Source organism: Schistocerca piceifrons, chromosome 8, assembly GCF_021461385.2.
Source record: "Schistocerca piceifrons isolate TAMUIC-IGC-003096 chromosome 8, iqSchPice1.1, whole genome shotgun sequence".
Lineage (NCBI taxonomy): Eukaryota > Metazoa > Arthropoda > Insecta > Orthoptera > Acrididae > Schistocerca > Schistocerca piceifrons.
Genome location: NC_060145.1, coordinates 301,222,748 through 301,247,437, shown reverse-complemented (window position 1 = coordinate 301,247,437; position 24,690 = coordinate 301,222,748). Strand labels below are relative to the sequence as shown.

General features: G+C 35.8%; 1 protein-coding gene across 1 annotated transcript in view; it reads right to left on the bottom strand.

The window, feature by feature from the left end:
- The window catches only part of LOC124711844 (sodium channel protein Nach-like), a 158,680-nt gene that overhangs the window by 39,764 nt on the left and 94,226 nt on the right, over positions 1-24,690 (bottom strand). Inside the window, exon 6 of the mRNA XM_047242069.1 lies at positions 21,894-22,182. Within this exon, the coding sequence (XP_047098025.1) occupies positions 21,894-22,182 (289 nt within the window). The remainder of the gene's footprint in view (positions 1-21,893; positions 22,183-24,690) is intronic.

Genomic DNA, 24,690 nt, shown 5'->3' with positions numbered 1-24,690 from the left:
ATATAAACAACATAGATGATGTGACTTACCAAATGAAAGTGCTGGCAGGTTGACAGACACACATGCGAAAGCTTGAATTTTGTGTGTATGTATGTGTCTGTTTGTGTTTCTATCGACCTGCCAGCGCTTTCGTATGGTAAGTCACATCATCTTTGTTTTTAAATATATTTTTCCTGCATGGAATGTTTCCCTATATATATATATATATCAATATAATGGAAGGAAACATTCCACGTGGGAATTGGGATATGTGCGTGTGTGCGAGTGTATACCTATCCTTTTTTCCCCCTAAGGTAAGTCTTTCCGCTCCCGGGATTGGAATGACTCCTTACCCTCTCCCTTAAAACCCACTTCCTTTCGTCTTCCCCTCTCCTTCCCTCTTTCCTGATGAGGCAACAGTTTGTTGCGAAAGCTTGAATTTTGTGTGTATGTTTGTGTTTGTTTGTGTGTCTATCGACCTGCCAGCGCTTTTGTTCGATAAGTCACCTCATCTTTGTTTTTATATATATATATATATAAAAAGTATTGGAAGTTTTGAAAAGGAAATGAGCAAAAAAAGCTATCATGAGTACCTGAATTAGAGAAACCAAAATACAGCATTCCTTTTTGTCCAGATGATATTGGTGATACATAATGGCATGGACCTCTTGAGATAGCAAAATCATTGAAGAGGCTTTCTAATTTATGACAGGTCAACTCCTGCCCTCATTTTGCAGAGACTGATTGGATTTGGAACCAAGGCATGCATATTTCACTAATTGGCATTCTAAATGTGCTCAGTAGGATACATGTGTAAGTCAGATAATTGTAGTGATGTGGAGGGAGGGATGGGAAGGAGAGGGAGAGGGAGGGGGGGGGGATGAAGCAAAACAGCCTTCTGAAAGTACAGATTATCTGCTTGTGCTGTAAGCTGATAAATGAATGCACATAGTTCTTGTCAGTGAGAGATAATAACAGATATTTTAGGAAACCAGTTATATCCCATGTAAACATTCATCACACAAAAATATTTCCACTAGCCATCTGAATAGTACCTTGTTAAGGATATGTCTCCCGTATGATTCTAAACATACTCATGCCCTGCCATCTGTATGTATGATGAGTATTTTGTATTTTCATTATCAGTGTAGTATTACTTTGGGATTAATAGATAATGCAGGTTGCAATCTTTTGCATAGGAAAAGCCATTTTAATGGAATATCCAATGAACCTTCAAAGTCAATTGGGCTTCAACCCATAAGAAAGCCTGTAACATTTTTATTTGGCAACATGGACAATATGCACTGGATAATGGAAATGTATTTTCCTTAACTCATAAATGAGATAACAAATGCAGACTGATATCACTCTATTGTCAAGGTAGAAAATAAAATAAAATTTTCTAATAGGAAATATGGATAGTGTTAGAGCCTTTACCACCAACTACAAACTGCTGAGCAGAATGTTCCAACACAGGGTAGCCAGTTGGTCCTTTCCCATGTTTTGGTAGTAGTCATTTACTGGTGGTCAGAACCATGCAAATTTCTATGCATTGATAGCAAGAAAATTGCATATGGCTAATTTCCCAAGTAGCCTTGCCTCTATTACATAGAAAATAATAGTGACAGGGCTCTATATGGATATGATAGGGAGATATACTGGGAAGGGTGGGAAATAACCCATGAAGCAGAGGGTTATGAGCAGATGTTGGTCTGAGATGGAACTTCCCAAAAAGATATATTAAAATATATTTTTCAATAATATGTTTCAGAATGTAAATTATTAGGAATCATTTCAAATACTTTCACATTGATTTAAATAACAACAATGAATGTTTTTAGAATTGTTGACACAGACTGGTGGACTTGAAACTGCACCCTGAAACAATGGTTAACTCCATGTAGCAGAGATTTGTATGTATGGCTTCTACAGAGTAAACTCTTAATGTGCTTCCAGAAGTTTCAAGAAGCTCAGACTAGGGGAGCTGTACCAGACTTAATGTGATTTTCATAGTTCACTGTTTATGATGAAGGGGAATCAACAGAGTGAAATATAACTCTTAATATTCTGTCTCTGTACCTCTCTATTACAGTTTTATGCATAAATAATGTTTCAGTACTGTTAAAGATATATTTTTATTACTGGCATTGGCAATTCTATCTCATGTATTGATGGCATACTACATTTGTAAATGTCTTTCTATAGTGTACTAAAATACGACAGCATAAATGTCACCACCTAGTTTCATGAATGATTAGTCCAAAAGTTTGAAGACTGTAGTAATACAAAATAGAGAAGCATTACGACGGTGTTCTTGCATCAATTCTAATTACTTTGTGTGTAATCTCTATGTAGCACCGACTTGGGATTTTATATACTGAAAAGCTTGTTTATTTCGTATGTTGCCTTTTGCTTTTGATACTTCTGTGTAATTGTCAAAGTTAAGTATTGTCTCTTTACGTTTTGTAATAAAACTCCTTAATATGATTTGTTTCAATGTGGTCTAGCGATACGAATAAGAAGGCTTACTATACACTCCATATTTGTTGATGAGTGCAGAGACATATTAATTGACAATAAGGCTGGAGACATAATAATTACACTGCACAGAACTGTCATACAATCAAATGAAATGGTCAGAAAAGTTCTCCTTTCAGAGCTTGTTCAGTGTGTGCATCACAGTGGTTTGAATGTCAGTTATGTTGTCAAAACATTGACATTTCATGTGAATTTCTGCACTTCGTCATTTTGTTGTCGGCTAGAATTGATAACACCGAGTCTTGCTGCTGGTGCTGATTTTTCCAGAAAAGAATTATCAAAGTTTTGCATTCTAGCCAAGTCATAGCAGTCATCCATGTATCATTGTTTTTGTTTGGGAATCAAGGTGGTTGGGACAAACTTTATGCACACTTCTCTTTTCTTCAAAATATGCTGCAGGTGTCTCTAGCAGATTTATTTATTTATTTATTTATAGATAATTTTGTTATGCATCTTACAGCCTTCATTTATAGCTTTAGTGCTCTTAGTATGTACAAATTTGCAGAATTCCACTACACCAGGATAACATATGAAATTTGTGAGTGAACTAGCCCATAGACCATTAGCAGTGTATTTGTAGTTATTGTCCTTGACATTTTTCTCATTAGAAATGTACTTAAACTCACTTTATGACAAATCTTATGTATATGTTTCTTCCATGTCAAATACCTATCCACTGACATGTGCAGGGATTTATAAGTTTCTGCCTCTTTTAGAAGCAAGTCTCCAAGCTTAACAGTAATATTGTTCAAATTTTTAGGTATTTTCTTTGCATGTATTTGCAAATATGTGTTTTTTTACATTTATAAAAAGGTTATTTCCTCTAAAATAATTGTTTCCATTGTCCATGTTTAGAGAAACTTGCTTTTATGTCATCTGTTGAAACGGTACATAGAACAAATGAAGTGCAATCTGCATGTGTGACAGCATTTCTACCTGCAATACTATTTTTGGCATATCATTTACATATAATTGAACACTGCCTGCACACAACAGACTGGTCAAATGCATAGCTGTTTACAGTTGTTAATTAAAACTGCCGTCCTACTTACTGTGCTGACATCAGTTATATGCCAGGAATAAAATCAGTTTTGGAACTTTTTGGATGAATGAAGTAAGAATGCTAAATGTGTGCTGTTACTTTCAGTCACTCACAAGTCCCTTGCTTGCTAATAGCTTGCTTGGTAAAGTTCATTATTTGCAACTTATTTTTGTCAATGGATGTGCACAAGATAGAACTAGGCAAAACATCTACTTTTGAGACATAACTGAAAGGCACAAGAAAGTCAGTAGGACCTTATGGCACCCAAGTATCTGAGTACACTGGTGAAAGATTGGCAGTGTTCCCCAATTTTGAAAATACAAGCCTCCTCTGGTTATGATTAAGATCACCTCATGGACAGATGTAGTTTGGGAGTGTGGGTGAATACCACTTTGTGAGGATTTATAAGGATAAATAAGGATAAGGGATTCATAACACAGATTCATGAGAGGTACTCAGGTACTTGCAAATATGATGTGTCATATTGTTTAACTACAGAACATTTAAGAGTACCATAGAAAGACCAGACTTCTCCAGTTCTTATACAATACAATAACGCAGACTAATCAAAATAGAACTTCTAAACAATACTAGCGAATGGTGCAAATGATATCATCTGGAACACTTTTGAAATTTGAAAAAGTACATTAGATGGAAATTAAGAATGCAATGATCCTAAGATGAAAAACGAAATAAAATTGTTGTTATATGTATCCACATCCATACTCTAAAAATCTCTCTTAAATGCATGGCAGAGGGTATTGTCCATTGCACCAAATTTCAGGGTTTCTTCTCATTCCATTCACTTACAGAGAACAAGCACAATGTCTGCTTATGCTGTGATTAGTCTAATCTAGTTACTGCAGCCACTATGGGAACAATATTTAGGGGATTGTTGTATATTTTTAATTACTAACTAGCTTTTGGTTCTTGAAACTTTCTAAGGAGGCTTTTGCATGATAATTGTAGTTATCTTAAAGCATTTTGTAGTTCAGGTTCGGTTTTTCACCTTTTCTGTGATGCTCTCCATGAATGAACCAACCTGTGATCATACATGATGCTATTTTTTTACATATGCCCAATATGCACTGTTAGATTGATTTGGCATGGCCCCACACACTCGAACAGTATTCCAAGATGGGTCATGTCATATTTTGTAAGTAATATCCCTTGCAGACAGACAGCATTTTCTCGGTATGAACCTTCTTTGCCTGAAATCTAGTCTATGTGATCATTACATTTTGTATCATCATAAGTTGTGACTCCCAGGCGTTTGCAAGAGCCAAAAGATTCTACCTCATTAATAACACTGGTCAACAAGATTTTTGTTACAAAGAATGTGAAAGGTGTTCTTTGCTAAGTAGTGGGCGCTGAATTCAAAAATGAAATCTGTTTTTGTCTATAAGACTCAGTTTTCTTGTGACAAGCTACATTCTACCTATCAAAACCTTTGAAATGTTGAATACTGGGTATTCTACTATGGCTTAACTGAAATGTTATACAGATTTAATTGTAGGAAAATCATCCATATATGTGGAATGAATTACAACATGTGATGCAAACTTTAGAAATCTACTTACAGGAAATAAAGTTGGTGTGAGAGCACTGCCAATGGATCATGCTTGAACATGTAGAATCATGCTATGTTTTTTGCCACTTGCACCTCTACATTCAGAGTATTGATAATTAATGGAGGTGACTGGTTATTGTTCTAAGTTCATAAAGGTTTGTGGCATGTGTTAATTAATTACTGGAGGTGACTGCTTATTTTTCTAAGTTCATAAAGGTTTGTGGCATGTGTTAATTCAGAAGAACAAATGTCTTGTATCTTTGTAAATAGATCAAAGTCTATTTGTTATATCTGTAGAGTGTTAACTCTGAAATCGCAAACAGGGTCTCTTACTTCTCTTGTGAAGAAATTCTATGAACTTTATTTCAAATGTAAGATTGGCAATCAGGATGAGGATTCCCCCTACATTTGCTTTTTGTCATTTACTATGCTTCTGATAGATTGGTAAAAAAGGATCAAGTTGTACCTCCTTAGCCTTTTCCAAGATTTGGAGAGAACCAAAGGACTACACAAAAAATTGTTATTTGTGTCTGATTAAAATAGATCAGATCACCTCAGAAATGAGAAAAACTGTTCAACATCTGAATTTAACACCTGCTATAAGGCCTGTATGTCACTGTGAAGAATTTCCAATACCAATGCCTCCTGAAAATATGAAAGTAAGATGACAAATACAGTGACAAACATGCAGAAGACAACAAAGAAGATATGCTAGCTGACCCAAAATTTCAATGCCACATAAATCAATAGAGCCACTCTTGTTGTCTCAAGGGTTACATCAACTTTGCTCATTATTTAAATTTGTTGAAGCAACGGGCTGAGCTTTAAGCTTCATAATTAAAAGGACGCAGTCTTCTCTGTTATATGAAAATGGATGTTCCTCCTGACAGCGATGCTGTTTTTTTGAATATTCCTCTGAGAAATGTGACATGATTCATTGTTATGATACAGATTCCTTTTTGAAGACTTTTGGCCATGATATCAATGTAAATGAATGGCCTTGTATGTAGACTCCAGCAATGTTGGTCTGAAAGCAGCACTTCACATCAAAGTTCTTTCTTCTTTCTGTTTCAATTGTCCATTTAGTTCATTTGGAGAAGAAATGTGAGAACTATAAAGTGCTATTCACACTTATCGAGAATGAGAAATACATATGGCGTATATATAGAGAGCTAAAGATAATTGGCATGCAGCTCAGGCTCACAAACCACTTCTAGTGTAACCATTTACAAAAAACCATTATTGCATAAAAACGAAGAGCAGTACAGAATTTCTAAAATTAGATCTGGTTTCAGGGGCAAATTACCTTCCAGAAACAGTCTGTTTTGTTTAATAATAACTTATTGCATCTACAATTACTTAGATATATAAAAATATTCACATCACTGCTTTTAGCAAATGACTGCTGTCTTCAGATGTGCTTAATCCACAAACAGCTCTATGGAGACAACGAATTTCATCACATGATAAGAGTCTTTTCATTAACTTTATGATGTTCAAGTGCCTAACTATATTTGTTTGTTTGTATGAAGCTTTTTGTGACTTATGCATGTCTGAAGATGGCAATTATTGCCAAAGTCTGTAATGTCAATATGGCTGGTTCAAATGGCTCTGAACACTATGGGACTTAACATCTGTGGCCATCAGTCCCCTAGAACTTAGAACGATTTAAACCTAACTAACCTAAGGACATCACACACATCCATGCCCGAGGCAGGATTCGAACCTGCGACCGTAGCGGTCACGCGGCTCCAGACTGAAGCACCTAGAACTGCACGGCCACACCGGCCGGCAATGTCAATATGTTTTATATGTTTAAGTGATCACTGACATAATAAATTATTGTACAAACATTACATAGGCCACGTACTTTCAGTTGGCAACATGTAAAGATTTTAAAAATAAGTGTATATTGTTCTTGCACTGAACCAAAATACCTAATGAACACATAACAGATTGAACATGGGAAAAGTAATTTATGGTACAATCTTACTAAAAGAAGAGATTGTGAAAGTGTGGGGTGTAAAAATCATGGAGGGAGACCAAGGCTTGAACACAATAAGCAGGTTCGATTGGATGTGGGCTGCAGGGACACCCACCCACCCACACATGCCCACCCACGCACTCACCCATCCACCCACCCACCCATACACACACATGAGAGAGAGAGAGAGAGAGAGAGAGAGAGAGAGAGAGAGAGAGAGATGGTGCACGCACACATGGGTGAAGCCATTGAAAGAGATATGCATGCTGACCCAAAATTTCCAGGCCACATAAATCAAATTAACCATATTTTTTATCTCATGGGAATCTCAATGATCTTGCTCATGATTTAAGTTTTTGAGAAAAGGAAGACAGGAAGACTAGGGTTTAATGCTCCACTGACACTGAGATCATCAGAAACAGAACACAAGCTTGGAATGTTTCGAGGATGAGGTAGGAAACAGGCCATGCCGTTTCAAAGGAACCATCCAGGCATTTGTCTGGAGCAATTTAGGGAAATCGTGGAAAACTTAAATCAAGATGGGCACACATAAATTTGAATTATAATCCTCCAGAATGCAAGTCCAGTTTACTAAACACTATGCCACTGCACTTTCTTTTTTTAAAAAACATGGTATTGAGTCTTTTACGAAAATTTTCACCATGATTCATTCAGTGGCACTTGTTCATAGATTTCAACAATTTGAACATGAAATAGTAATGTTTCCATAACAGGAACAAATTTCCTTCTGTTTCAATTGCTCATGCATTTAATCTGAAGGGGGCATATAAGAACTTTAAGCTACTACTCACACTTATCCAATATGAGAGATACATATGGTGTATATTTGGAGATCTAAAGTTAACTGCAGTTCTTCTTGATGTGCAGCTCAGAGTCACAAAGAAGTGCTGTTGTAAGTATTAACAAAAACCATTATTGCATCAAAACTTAGACTAGTAAAATAATTGTAAAATTACATGTGGATTCAGGAGTGAATTATCGTCCAGAAACAACTTATGTTGCTCTTGTAACTGATCTGGAATAACTAACTAGCAAATACTGAATCAAATTGCGAAATAAAGAAATTTATGGTACAATTAAGCAAAAAGAATGGTCCAGTTAATAGGACACTGCCTGAGGCATCAAGAAACTATCAGTTTGTTAGTTGAAGGAAGTGTGTTGGGTAAAAACTGTAGTGAGAGACCAGGGCTTGAATCAAATGTATGTGGTTGGTAGTAGTTACACAGAGATGAAATGGCTTGCACAGGATAGATTTGTGTGGAGAACTCCATCAAACAATTCTTCAGACTGAAGATCACAACAAGTACAACTAATATGATATTTGTATAGTATTCTTCAGGCTGTTCTTCATTATAGATAACTGAATCATCCACAAAAAGTCTCAGGTGACTTTTAATATTGCCTGCCAAGCCATTAACAAACAATATGAACAGTCCTAATGTGCTTCTGAGGTTCACACTTGAAATTTATTTTACATCTGTTGATAAATCTCTATCCACCAAGATAACATGCTTTACCCCATGAAAGTGAACATGATGTTGCTGTGCTGGTACTATGAATGGCTGAAAGCAAGAGGAAACTACAGTCATTTTTCCTGGTGGGGATGCAGCTCTACTGTATGGTTAAATGATGATGACATCCTCTTGGACAAAATATTCCGCAGGTAAAATACTTCCCTATTCAGATCGTCAGGTGGGGACTACTCAGAAGGATGTTGTCATCATCAGGAAAAACAAATCTGGTATTCTGCAGGTCAGGATGTCCCTTAATTGGGTAGGTAGGTTAGAGAACTTAAAGAGGGAAATGTATAGGTTGAATTTAGACATAGTGGGAATTAATGAAGTGGTGACATGTGGCAGGAAGAATATGATCTCTTATCATATGAGTACAGGTTATAAAAGCAGAATCAAATAGCAGTAATGGTATAAGGTCTAATAATGAATAAGAAACTGGAAATTTATTAAAACAGAAATAAGCTCTAAAAATAAGCACAACAATAGTCCATTCCAACCAGACACCTTAAATGCACAGTTTACCAGTTCTGGGCTCAACTAAAAGTCTCACTGGAAATGCAAATAAAGCTAAAGTTTTGCTCCCAGCTCCAGGTAGTAACCCACCTGACAGCCTCTGCTGGTCTCGTGTATCTTACACACAAGTTAGTGAAACAATTATGAAATTCAGCAGCTTAGAAGCATAAGATTTCTATGGACTCTCAAATAATGGAATTAAAATATAAATCATTAGCCAAATATTTCATAAATGAATCTTTTCAAATCGCCTGAAAATTATTGTAAGATAGGTGATAAAGCATCCCGTGGTAACTATATTCTCATCTCACTCATATTAATAAAATAAAAAATAATAGAAAATCTTACACACAAACAATTGGACCAGCATTTCAAACAAACCTACTTAGCTTCTTAGAATACATTTTCAGATCTCATCTTTCCATCAAAGAAGTTGGGACCATTATTACAAAAATATATGATAATTTTGAGAGTAAGGAAACAATTTATGCAACTCTTTTGGATTTGAACAAAGCTGTTTTCTGTAGTTTACTTATCAGAAAGCTTCAGTACTATAGAATCAGAGAGAATGATCTTCATGTTATTGAGTCACACCTAAGCAGCAGAGAACAGTTAGTGACTATAAACAATCAACAATCAAATGGCTTCCCTGTTACAAAAAGTGTCTAACAGGTGTGGTAATTGGTCCCTTCCTGTTTGTTGTATACATAAATGATTTACCCTCATTCTTTCCAAGTGAGGCAGTATTGTACGCAGATGATATAATTCCAATTGCACAAGTTGACATAATGTAAATAAAGCAATGGATAGATGTAGTAACTGGTTCCATGTGAAGTGTTTACAAGTTAATGATAAGAAAACTGAAGATTTTTTTTTCAATTTAAGTGTCTCCAATAAAGATTACAAAATAGCTAAACTGTTAGGTTTGTCATGTCTTGTTTAAGCACACAACAGAACAGTTAATTACCACAAGTAAGACTGCTAAGAGTGTCTATATCTATACTTTGTTTTTAGCTAAGAGTCAGCATGGAGAATCAAAGGGTTTACACTGCACATATGAAATATTTAGCCAAAGTGTCAACGGTATTTGGGGTTGAAATGTACATTGAAATGTACACAGCAACCAAAATGAGTTGTGACTTACAGTTCAGTCAGAGGCACACATGGTGGTAGTGGAAGACTAGGTGTGTCTGGTTTCCTCACAGAACTACATGTTGGTAGCAAGTTGGTGTCAGTTGTGTTGATGGCTAACTTGTGTCTGTCAGTGGATATTGTGATTGACGAGCCATCAATATCAACATTGAAAATTTTTTGGTGGTATGCTAGTACTGTGTATTGACCAACATACGGTGGTTGGACAGGTTTTCAAATAACATCATGCCAGACTAAAACCTATTTGCATGACTTTAAGTCATAGAAAATGACTGGTTGCTGAATTGAAAGTTGTTTTGAATTGCAGGATGTTAAGGAAAATCCAAGGTTTCAATAATAATATTTGATGTGTCAGTAAAGAACACTCCCAGAAACTGAAGTGTATGCCCATACACTAATTCAGCTGTTGCTGCATTGAGATCTTCTTTGAAGGCTGTCCAGAGACCTAGTAGAACAATAGTTAGGGTGTCTGTAGCATGGCATCTGAGTGAAGCTTTTAATTGCTGATTAAGCCATTCCACAAGACCATTAGCAGCAGGGTGGTAAGCACAGATTTGAACACAGTTCATGCTGTGCAAAGCTGAGAGTGATTTAAAGAGATATGACTCAAATTGCTTGCCCTGATCAGTAGTGAAACAGAGAGGAATGCTGAAGCATGGCGTACTGTCTCCTGGTTAGGATTTACTGAAAAACCGACAGAATAATTTTTGATCTTTGTGTCAGACTGAAAGCACTGTAGAAAACAAAAGAAATAATATGAAGTGAGTGATAAAAGATGATCAGTGATGCTCACGAACAATTACATATAACTGTGTAATCTCTGATTCTGACTGCAAAAGACACTAATAATTACTATTCTTTCCTTCTTTTGTCCACCAAACAAAGACAGACTCTACCTCACTTATGATTACTGCTGGCTTAGATGGATGTGATTGTATGAAAAATGAAATGATCATATGGCATTGTTGGCCAGGATGTCCCATTCGGGTTCGGCCACCATGTGCAAGTCTTATTTCATTCGGTGCCACATTGGGCGACTTGCAGACAATGATGAGGATGAAATGATGACGAGAACAACACAACACTCAGTCCGAGAGCAGAGAAAATCTCCAACCTGGCTGAGAATTTAACCTGGGCCCAGTGTATGGGAGGCAAGCACGTTACCAACCAGCTAAGCAGGTGGACGATGTGATTGTAATAGCTCTTATTAAAATATAGGTCTGTTAACAATAATTGTATAAATTATTTACTGAAGCACTTTCAGAATACAGTAGTGATTTGTTAATTATAGAAAACTCTTTTTATTAGTAATATAGTGCCCTCACATGAGATATTTAAGACAGTTTTACATAGCTTCAGTCCTCTATTGTGGGTCGGTGTTGTTTTGTCAATTATGGCTCTTCAAGCCAACTTGCTTATGAAGAAGTTCATTTAATCTTTATCCAAGATTAAAGATAAATGGTTAATGACAAAATTTCTTGGTTTTCTGCAAAAATAGTGGTCATACCAGATATATGCTGCCAAGTAGGTTCAGCTTACCGCATTTGCCATTACAACAATCACAGAATATTAATTAAAATACAGGCTGGTTGCAAAGTGAAAATTAGCAACAGTGTGATACACCTTTACATATTAATGAGTCTATTTGTGAGTGAAGTCCCTGAAAATTTTGTTAATTCGTGCTCTACTGAAATTTATTGCTCTGATATATGTAGAAGTAATTCACGCAAATCTTTTTCACTTTTGCCCACAAATAGTAAAAGATACTGACATGGCATCAGACTGTTGTTAGCATCATAATTGTGTCTGAGTATTAAACAATGGAAAATCCGCAATGGAATGTAACAATATTATGAAAAAAATAACGCTGAGTCACAGACAGGCAGAACAAAAAGACTGTAAGAAAGTGAGCTGTCAGAAAGTGACTGTCAGTGCGCCCACTCACACACACACACACACACACACACACACACACACACACACAAATATATATGACACACCACAATGAGATAAACATTCCATCCTGGATTTTCCATCGTTTGTTTTTCACGGTATTGTTTGAGTATTAGTGTAGTTTTTGGAAATAATGTCAGTTTTTAATGCAAGGATTAATGAAAGTAACTTCAACTTTCTTTTGCAGTTGAAGCATATTTAAAGATCACTGAAACCACAATGCAATACACTGAGCAAACACAATATGACACGTCACAATGAGATACTCTCACAGAAGGAGGTCATGGCTACAGTTGCTGCCATTGTGTCTTCCATAGGACATATTTCATTTCAGTAAGAGAAATTGGTTAATTGCTGTCAGGCAATATTAGTGCCATTTTGGTGGTGACAAAGATCTAATGATGTCACTCTGGACATGTTTGAAGCATTGACTTGGCGGTGTGAAGGTACCGAGTGGAGTCATTACATGCCAAGTTACTTTGTTGTCCTGACAAGCATTGCACTGCACGTGAAATGCCTTATAATCCTTCTTGATGTCTGGCCAAATATATGCCTTCTTCACCAATTGTACAGTAGCCTTCACTCTTGGATGAGAAAGGCTGTGAAGAGATGCATTTGGTTGTCTGAGAAAATCTGCTGCAATAAACACTTGCTTTTGGGGCACAGATAAATCTCAGTATAGTGCTAAATTCAAGTTTGGTATATGGATGTATCAGAGCTGTAAGCCTGATAATGCTTCAAGGCATACCTTCAGCTCACTGTCTCCTTCTTTGGCATTGGCAAGTGCTACAAATTCAAGTTCCTTCATGACAGTGCCAATGTGATATAGTGTATCTGCTATTCCATTCTGCTCACTGATCAGCATCCTGAATGTCATAATAATAAGTTGTGCAATGAAGTCCAGATGCCATAATTGGTGTGGTGATCTTTGATTGGATTATGATGGAAAAATGAGCATGAGTGGTTTATGGTCTGTGAGAAGCAAGAAATGTGTACCTTCAAGCATGTGCCTAAGCTTTTTGATTGACACATGTGTATGAAGTAGCAAGATGGCAGCTAGTGTAAAAATTCTACATGTAGCTCGGAGAAATAATGTCAGCTATGCTGTTAACAAGAAAAACTGTGACGGTTGTAAAGATGAAATAACAAAGCTCAAAGAATGTGTGTCTAGTTAACAATTTATTATCAGTTTGCTGAAGATGAATATCAAGAAACTTAAGAAGAAATAGGTGTACTGAACATGACAAGGTATGAAAGTTCGACTTTGTCAGAGAATAGGATGGAAGTAAATTTCAAAAGTCACAAACAGGTAATACAGGATATAGGAAACTGTGAAGTGAACATAAATGTAATGCACAAAAATCACTTTAAAACTCTTTCTACTACAGATTGCGTTGTTAAAAGTTTGAGTGTACCACCTGGAAAAGAAAACAACTTTGCAAATGAGGTAAAACATGGAATATTTCAGTTGCAGTTAAGTAAAAGATTATATGCAAAAGAGTTTTCAAAAAATTTGGCACCGATGAGCTGTTTGCCTGAGACATTATTGGCTTATATTAAGAAAAATAAACATTGCCAAAAAAGACATCGGGCACAGTAAAGGTAGGCAGAAAATCGGCAAGCTCCAAACGACAAGTACATGTAAAATTGAACTGTATGTAGACAGCCAAGGATGAAGTGTAGCCACTGAATATCCTTGGAAAAGTAGTCAGAATTTTAATTGCATAATAAAGCCAAGAGTGAAATTCAGTGCTGCTACATCAATGAGTCAGGATAAATTTCCTCATTGAGCAAAAAGGACTTTTCTATCTTCCTGGCAGGATCAAACGATGCCACAAGGAATGAAAAAAGGATCTCTCAATCTCATTAAAAAGAAAGTTGTATGAGCTGAGAGGAACAAATGTTAAGTTTTTTCAGTGCCACATTGTTACAACTAGGGAGAATGGTCCTGTGTAAACAAAGAAATTGAAAGTGCAAATACAGAGACACAAAATATTTGTGGTGATCGGAAAACGTAACATTTGTGAACATTAGCAATTTGGGGAAAAGATTCCTTGTAACACATGGTTTTCATCTAAATAAACTTGGGAAAAATGTTATAGTAACAAAAATTTTAGATGTAGTAAATAATATCTCAAATGTGCAGTGTGATGATATAGGAGTCATACCTCTCATGGATGAGAAGTGTGTGCTAAGTAAGAGACTCAAATGTGAAATCTGCTGTCAGCTAAATTATGTCTCTCCAAGACAAATGTGAGATTTGGTTAATGCAACTGAACACCCCAGATACAAGCAGCTCACAGAAAAGTACAGTAGTTGTTGAAAAGCAAATCCTCTATTATATTCATATCATTAAATACATAAAAATGTATTTTATAAAATTAATGGGTTAAGTGAACGGATGAAGTCTATTGCATGTAATAGTGCTGAATGACTAATAAAAAATCTGATCATAGAGTTTGCCATCATTCATTGACCAATTTGCTTGCAGAGATGATAATTTCTTGCTGAAGAAAGCTAGAATATTGCACACACTGTTGTAACATGGCTCCAGTTGCAGTTGATGATGCACCTGTCATAACTGCAAAAGGTGCATCAGGAAGAAGAAAAGCCAACAATGCAGCTTCTGCAATAGTAGCTTTTACATTGGAAAAGGTTGCTATCTTTTCATTAGTCCACTGTAGCATATGTCCACATTTAGGCAAACCTTTTAGCATTTCATAGAAAGGTGTTATCAAAATGCATTATTGTGCACAAAACATTGATAGATGGTTGTCAATTCCAAAAATGATGTATTTTTTATATTGTAACAGACTGTGGAAACTGAGAAATAGCTTACACTCTGACTTGAGGTGGCAGAATTCCTTGTGAATTGATAAGCTACCTTAAGAATTTTACTTCCATCACTTTGAAGATATATTTTTGTGGGTTAATCACTAAACCATGTTCTTGTTGTCTAGTGAATTGTTGCTGCAGATGTGCTAGAGGCTCTGCCTTGCTAGACAACATTACAAGCATGCCATCAATATAGATGTAACAAAACTCTAAGTCTCTAGTTACTTCATCTAATAAGGGTTGAAAAGTCTGGGCAACATTGCACAGTCTGAATGGCATTCACTTAAATACATGAAGTCTGAATGGAGTTCAGACAGTGGTTTAGGATACATCTTCCAGTGCAGTTGGTATATGATAAAAATCACAGACAAAGTGAATCATGGAGAAAACAGTCTTACCATGAATGTGCATAGCAAGGGGTTTAATATGTGGCACAGGATAACGATCAGGTATCGCCTTGGCATTAAGCTGAAAATAGTTGCTACATGGGTGCCACTAGTTATTCTTCTTAAGAACTATATGGATTGGAGAGGCCAGCTACTATTTGAAGTGTGACAGGTCCCTTGTGCTAACATAAAAGAGAACTATTGCTTTACAGTCTTTGGTTTTCCTGGATGCAGATGATGAGGCCATGTGTGAATTGGCGATCCTGGAGTAGAGACAATGTGATGTCCCATGGAGTTTTTAGAATTGTTTTTAGTTCAGAGACAACTTGGAGAATCAAAGAGTTTACACTGAACACATCAAATGTTCATAGATGATTCACTGTTTACATCACTGTCTATAGGTTTTTACGCAGACCAGAAACTCAGATAATCAAGTCACACAGAAAAATTGTGCTCCAAACTGTCTCAAGTAGTTTATCTGTTGTACAAATTGAGGAATAATGTAAGTAAAACCCTGTTAGTCTATGCATATTTTGTGTTTTTCCATTTCCACCCTAGCTGTGTAATTGTTTTATAGGGCAACTGCTCTGGCTCAAAAACTGTTTTCAAGGGACAAAAACCAAGTGACAAAATAGGCTATCAGATGTACACAGCACTTGCTCTAAGAGAATTAAGAGCTTAATATTATGACAGTCCCTAGTCTCAATATCACGGTACAGCTGCCTCCTCAGTGTTAAAGAATATTTTAATAATTTTAATCTTAGGATAGAAATACATGACACAAGAGCTGGTCAATCAATTGATTTACTCTATGGTAGCCAGCTAAGGTTCACAACAGCCACATTTACCTTGGCTTCAGATTTCTCAACATACTTTCGAAAAGTATCTTAAAAAAGTGTAGTTGCAAGAGTGGGACTAAAAATAATAATGGGTTCATTAAGGTTAACACTAATCATTTATACATATCCTGTACACTAACTCATTCCACATCATTTCAATAACAGAATTGTTCAAACAATCTGTGGAACACACAACTAACTGACTGACTCTCCATATCATCCAAAGTGAAACCACAGAAAACTGGTTGTAGGAAGAGCAGATGACGGACTGAAATCCAATGGAAGGATCCTAAGGAAATGTTATTTATCTACAAAAGAAATGACTTAGATAATACCCTTTCAACTGATTCATGAGTTAAGACACAAAGGAATTATAGACATTCATAATGGCTGCTGGATCAAAATGGTATCTGATTTGTGAGTACTGCTTGTCAGTTGGAGACTCTTTCCAAGTGTGATTAATAGAGAAGATCCAAAGATAAGCAACTCTTTCATCATAGATTCCTTAATTAAGTGCGAGAATACTTGGGAGATGCTTACAAAACTGCAGTGGGAGAAATGTTGTGAATCATAGAGTGGTTTACTGATGAAACTCTGAGAGCATACATTCCAAGAAGAATATGCTTCCTGCCACATACAACTTGCAAAATAACTGTAGCAGGAAGTCTGAGAAATCTAAGCTCATTTGAAGGTTTACCAACTGTTGTTCTTGCCACATACCATTTGTGAATAGAATGCGATATCAGTTAAATGATAATGGTACCAGGAACACCCACTGCCGCTCACTGTAAGATGGCTTTTGGAGTATAGTTGTAGATGTGGAAGAGCATTATTGCTATGACATTGAGGTGTAGTAGGTCTTATTTTAGCTCATACTAGCTTCAGAAAACATTGGGTGTATGTAAGAGATTTATTCATTTTTGTCAGCTCTGTGTTTGTGTTAAAAACGTAACATAATTTCAAATTAAATCTGAACTGAGTCAAATCAAATATTCTTAAACAAATATTTACCAAAGAAGAATGATCAGAATAATACTGGTAAGTCAGAGATCAACACACTCTTAAACTGATCAAAAATGTCAATTCAACATTCTTGCCACAGGTATCTCATTGCGTTAGCACAAAGATAAAAATTCTGTTCTATTGTTTCACTTTCACTCACTTTTGTCCTAATAAATTATCTTCTGTTGTTATGTAACAAAGGGCAATAAAGTATCTATGGTGAAGGAGTGAGAAATATTGACTGTTAAGATGCTGATGAAAGCTGTGCAGTACGAGTGGATAAATGGTGGGTGATGGTCCATGTATCTTAGCATGATACAATGGTGCTAAATATAATTTGAGCTGCTCAAAGGCCAACTTAAGATATCAGGCACTAACAGAAAGAGGGGGAGATCTTGTTTAATTCATATCTGTCTGCTTATAGTATTGACCCTTGTCAAATTAAATGTACCAGTAATAGGTCATGAGTTCACATCACACATACAGGTGAGTGAAAACTTTGTGACCACCTGCTTAATAGCATGTTGCTTCCCCTTTCGAGTGAAATACAACAGTGATTCTGTTTGGCATGGATTTGACAACTCCTAGGTTGCTAGACGTGTGTGGCACCAGATGTTTATATGCACAGACCAAGCAATTTCTATAAATTACAGTCCAATGGCATGTGGATGTGGAGGTAACACCTGGTAGTGTCTTAGATGTGTTCCACTGGGTTCAGATGAGGTAAATTAGGTGGCCAAGACATCAGTGTGAACTCACTGTGATGCTCCTCAAACTTCTGCAGTTCAACTCGGGGCTTGTGACATGAACAATTACCCTGCTGGAACATGCCATCACCTTTGGGGAAGACATCAAACACAAAAGGATGCAGGTGGTTGTAATCTAGCAGAATAGGGCAACATTTAGTAAAAAATTATAATTCTGACCATAATGAAGAATGCAATATTACAATGCAAAATTTATGAAAAGTTACATAAATGAAAGACTTTGAATTGTAAATATTGTTAGAGTACAATTAACAAAAATAATTGAGAGATTGTTATGGATATGCATTTCATGTAATTTTGATATGACAGTTGTAATAGTTCAGAAAGCTTACAGTTTCACAAAACTTGCTCTGAATTGTTAAGTCAAATTCCATAACCAGTTTTGTACAAGCATTGAAATTTTAATTTTAAATTCAAATAATTTTAACTAAAATGGCATGTAATGTAACTTTAGAATTACTGGGAATTATATAAGGAGCAATGGCAGTATCAGTGGTATATCAGTCTTATGTCATCTTTCAGGCACTAAAGCTATGTCAGTCTGTAATGCAATAAAATAGTTTTAAAAGCATTTTGACTGTTTTAACAACATCATTTATTGGAGTAATTCTGCAAAAATTTCCACGCATATGGAAATTAGACCCAAATATTATTTCAGGTGGAGAAATTGCAACAAATCTGAGGTAAGAACCTCATTCAAGATCATGTATTATCAAAAAGTTAAGTACTCAAATTGTGGCCATGAAAACTGGTTACATTCTAGGGTCTACAGTGATATCCACGTAGTTCACAGCTGCCATGATTCCTTTGATTACTACCACAATTCTCTTGGAAAGTCGAGGGAATAACTCCAATGCATAATACAGCCCCAATTGCCTGCATCCATGGTGCAGTACATGTTTTGAGAAGCTGTTTGCTTCAATGATGGCATGGCATATTTAAGCAACCATCAACCCGATGTGAGGAGAAACATGATCAAGCAATATATTTCTACTGACTCATGGTCCAGTCTTGAACAATCTCATGTCAGCTGCCTCTTATTCAAAACATTAATAATACGTGACATTTTTTATATGGTTTTTAGGTGCTTCAAATTCGCTGGCATCACTTTGGATATTAGCACTATGTGGCGCTATGTTCTTATGTCATGGCTGATTGTGCACTAGGCAGGAAGGGCTACACAATTTGCAATCATAAGCGGTTCTTCATGCAACAAAAAATGATTAACTTCAAAAGTTTAAAAAAAACACTTGCAGTGTATTTTAGCAACTAAAATTTTCACAATGCATTTACTTTGCTGTATTCTTTCCGCATAAACATTTAAAGGTGCGTTTCAACATGGTGGACTAGACCACTCCCTTGATTTAGATTTATAAGACTGACATATAACTGAAATTTAATGAATTTCTGTTAGTACTCAGATGGATGACCTCACATTTTTTCTCATTTAAAGTCAGGTGCAGTTCTCATGACATACAAATATTGTGTCTAAGTCATTTTCCAAATGGTTTTGACCTTACTAGTTGGAAAATGACAGCATCACTTGCAAACAATCTAAGAGGGCTTCTCAGACTGTCTCCTAAATCATTTATGTAGGTTAGTAATAGCAGAGGGCCAACAACACTTCCTTAGGGAACATAAAATACCACTTCTGTTTTACTGAAAGACTTTCCACTGACTATCACAAACTGTGACCTACCTCACAGCAAATCACAAATCCAGTTGCACAACTGAGATGATACTTCATATGCATGAAATTTGAGGACAGGTGTCAAAAGCATTCTGAAAATCTAGAAATATGGATTCAATTTGACATCTCCTGTCGATAGTGCTCATTACTTTGTGTGAATAAAGGGCTACTTGTGATTCACAATAATGATATTTTCTGAATCTGTGCTAACTATTTATCAATAGACTATTTCATTTGAGCTAATTCACAGTGTTAAAACACAGTACACATTCCAGAATTTTACTGCAGATAACTGCAAATGTCTGGGACTGTAATTCATCAGATTACTCCTACTCCTTTCTTGAGTGACCTGTGTAATTTTCCAGTCTTTCAGTACGGATCTTTCATCGAGTGAGCAGTTATATATGATTGCGAAGTATGGACCTACTGTATCAGCATGCTCTGAAAGAAACCTAATTTGTTTGTAATCTGTACTGGCAGACTTGCATTTATTAAGTGATTTAAGCTGCTTTGTTACACTGAGGATATCTGCTCATAAGTTACTCATGCCAGTAGCTGTTGTTGATTTGTATTCTGGAATATTAACTTCATGTTCTTCACTGAAGGAATTTTGGAAAACTGTGTTTAGTAAATCTGATTTAGCAGCATTGTCAAAAGTAACATTACCACTGGTATCATGCAGTGAAGGTACTGATTGTATCCTGCTGCTGGTGTATTTTACATACGCCCCCAATCTGTTCATATTTTCTGGCAGATTTTAAGACAGAGTTTCTTTGTGGAAGCTATTAGAAGTCCAAATTAAGTTTTATGCATCAGTAACACATTGCAAATCTTGGAGATTCTCTTTCTTTTAAATTTGGTTTGCTTTTTTCATTGCTTCTGCAACAGTGTTCTGACCTGTTTCGTGTACCACAAGGGATCAGAACCATTTTTCATTAATTTATTTGATATAAATCTCTCAATTGCTACCAATACCATTTCTCTGAATTTAAGACATATGTACTGTATACTTATGTAGATATTGTGGAAGGAGTGGAAATTGTCTCTTATGAAGGTGTCAAGTGATTTTTTATTTGGTTTTTTGAATATATATGTTTTGCATTTATTTTTGGTGGATTCAGATGTTACAGTGTTGTCTTGCTACTACAACCTTGTGACCAGTAATCCATGAATCTGACATGATTTTCCCTATTTGACCAGGATTATTTGTTACTAAGAGGTCAAGTATGTTTTTGCAACCATTTACACTTTCAGTGGGCTCTTGCTCAAAATAATTTTGGGGGAAGTAATCAGTCAATTTTGGATGATCTTTTATGCCTACCACCAACTTTAAACACATATTTTCACCATCATATCAAGAATAGTTTGAAGTCAGCACCTCCTATAATTGTATGAGTGTGTTACTTATCTGAAATGAGAAGACTTGAGTTTTCTTTGGACTGTTCAGCAGCTGAATCATCTGAGTTGTGGGGTCAGTAACAGGAAAAGATTATTAATTTATTCTGGATGTCAAGTGTAATCTCTACACATACGAACTCACAGTAACTACATTCTTCGATTTTGCCACAGGATAAACTACTTCTAACAGTAACAAACACTCCACCACCAATGGTATTTAACCTATCCTTTCTGGAGACCACTAGGTCTTTTGCAAAAATTTTGGCAGAGCTCATCTCTGGTTTTAACTTACTCAAATTTTCGTTGTCATTCAATGATACTAACATGGCCAGTCTACAAACATAAAGTAGTATAATACCCTTAGTTTAATGATGAGTTATGTGTTTAAAGTTGCAGTACAAGCTAAGGAGTAAGACAACTAAAATTAACTTAATTTACCATTTTCATTAATCTGAAATTTCAGCACACAGTCAGTGAAAGTGCAAACTATGGCTTAGCAGGGGTTTATCAAAAGCATTACTAATCAGGAGAGATTTCTTAAGGGAGAAAGTGCCTACAGTTTTGCAAAACCCAGATCAATATACTCATGTTACCAAAATCCTTTTCACTTACTTGATAAATTGCAAGAAACAAAATTAAAAACAAAATTATTTAACAAAATAACAACTGCACTTTAGTTAGTGTTTGAATTCAACATAATAATTTCTTACGATTGTTTGGTAACTGATGACTTGCACAGTTACAGAGGTGAAGCTGTGCTTTTTTACGGCATTCGGTTATACACACAGAGTAAGCGTAATACGGATAAAGGCCATTGTCATAATTTTCATAATGAAATCGACAGTGTCTCTGTTTTATTGTTAGTTCATGTACAGCTTGATCATTTTCCACTTCCTTCACAGAGTATCTGTGCTGCACCTGCCTGCCTGGTTTCATAAAAAAGTACCGATATTCAGGTGTATTTATTGTAGGTACTTCTTGAGTTGCTAAAACATATACCTGCAACAAAAAGATAAACTTTTTAGTACTGATATCTAACAAAAGAATAATTCCATTAATTTTATATGTTAAACAGTGTATAATGAAAGTAAACTAAAAGAATTGCTATTCTAATCCTTAGAAGAAACCTCTATTCTTCTGGCGTAAAATGCATACATGCGTACCAACTGGGATGAGTGATCTTGGAAGGAGCAGGTAAGGTGAATGTGGAATAGATGAAAGACAGAGAGGAAGGGGCTACTGAGATGGATGGTAGAGAGACAGAGAGGATCAGAGTATGTGGGCAGAGTGAAACTGCCCAGATGCAGATAGAGGTTGTTGGTTACTGAAGGAACAAACGAGAGAGATTGCTTTAGTGGGTGTAGGACAACATAAATGCCACTAAGAAAACTGTTGAAGAGGGTACGTATGCTCTACACACAAACACTGTAAGAAGCAGGATTCACAATAATGATATTTTCTGAATCTGTGCTACTTATCAATGGACTAGAAGCAGGGAGAAGAAAGAGGCTTATGAAATGAAGGTACTGAAGAAATGCAGTGCAAATAGATTCAGAGGTAGATAAAGAAAGAGGCTTTTGGATGTTAATATGAGAACAACTGTAGAGTGTGTTAGAGAAACAGTGCCCACCTACACATTTGGGAGGAGTTAAGAAAGAGGCTTATGAAATGAAGGTACTGAAGAAATGCAGTGCAAATAGATTCAGAGATAGATAAAGAAAGAGGCTTTTGGATGTTAATATGAGAACAACTGTAGAGTGTGTTAGAGAAACAGTGCCCACCTCCACATTTGGGAGGAGTTAAGTACTAGTGAGAGGTCAAGGGGGGGGGGGGGGGGTATGGGAGCAGGGAAGGGTATCCAAATGGCACAGGATATGTAGCACTCTTTGAAAATTGCCACAAGCTTTTGCTTAAAAACTGCTACAGTTTTGTTTGAGTATGATGATTATGTGAAATTAACAAACATTTCTTACAGCATGTGTAGGAAAATAGGGTTCAAAATGAAACTACTACCAAATAAAACTACTTTATATCCAAGGCAGTTTTCCACATTATGATTATGAATGCATTCATTTCTTTTTTCCTGGATGAAAGAACCCCACCTTCTGAAAGCTTTGAAACTAAAATCATTTTTGTGCATCTTTAAATCTGCAGCCACCTATTAAGTTTATTTGGTTGCAGTTACTTCACAGATGAATTTCATGTACAAATAGTAAAAAGTTCATTCTGTTTATAGATTTGATATTAACTGAGGACTGACCTCAAATTTTTTTTAGCTGTGTTTTGTATTGAAGATAGCTTGTTGAAACTTTTATTTTGGTACTTAAAGTTCCTTTCTGGAAGGAGGTTTTATGAAAATGTTTTGTTTCTTGCCTTAATGTTGTGAATGTCAGAGTTTGATAAATGTTTCAATTTGCTTCTATGTGCATCATCAATATGTGTACTGATAGATAACTGTAAATACTGAATAGGTTTGAAGAAGCCCCTACAGAATTTCTTATTATTAATTCCACAGAGTTTCCTTGGAAAGTTGTTCAAATAGATGAAGTATAACAATTTTACTTCTCCATCAACATTGTGTGAAACATCTCTTACAGTTGTCCCTCTGGAAGCCTGACAATTTTTGCATGTAAGCTTTTGTTAACTTTTTAGTTAATGATGCCAATTTTCCATAACGTTACCTTGTTATTTACAATACAGTATTGTATGTTTTGATCAGGAGACTGACATTATCAGAATGCACCCACATATTCCCAGCAGTGGGAGGAGGAGGTCTAATACAACAGAAGTTGTAATCATACACCTTGTCTCTATATCTGGCATTAGTGAAAACTTAAAAAAGAATTTTAACAATTACTCATACAGTGTAACCATTACCATGCACTTTACCTTTTACCAATGTTCAAAGCAAACTGAATAGGCAGGCAAGAAAGCAAAACCCGAACAAAATGTCTTAAACCCCCGAGAATAAAGACACTTATTACATGAACTATCATCTCAATGAATTCTTGTCTTTCCTTACACGTTGTTTATTTGTAGTAATAGATATATGTTAAAAGAATATTTTAGTTACTTTTCCACAAAATTACCATCAATACTGAATATTTTGTGAGCCTGAGCTTGAGGTTTTCTATTTTGTAGCAGTAGAAGCATTCTCTCACATCACTAATTGTTGAACTTACTCATTATCTGCAAATTATGAAACAACTGAAAGTCATTATGTGTGAAATATAAAAATGTCCTTATTTTAAATGTTGTCATGTTAATTTTTAGCTGTAACTGTTTTATTGTGCTATTCTGATTTTGGGTTTTGTGCCATTTTTCAAGCAACTACAAAGACATAATACAATATATTATGAAAAATATAGCGTGGGAATAACAGTATCATAATAAATTTGCAGTTTGTTAATATTCATATACTTACAAGATTTGATTTTATATTGTGATACAGAGCTGTGGAGAGCTGTGACACTCCTGATGGCATTTAGTCAGTGGTTGTTGTCAGTG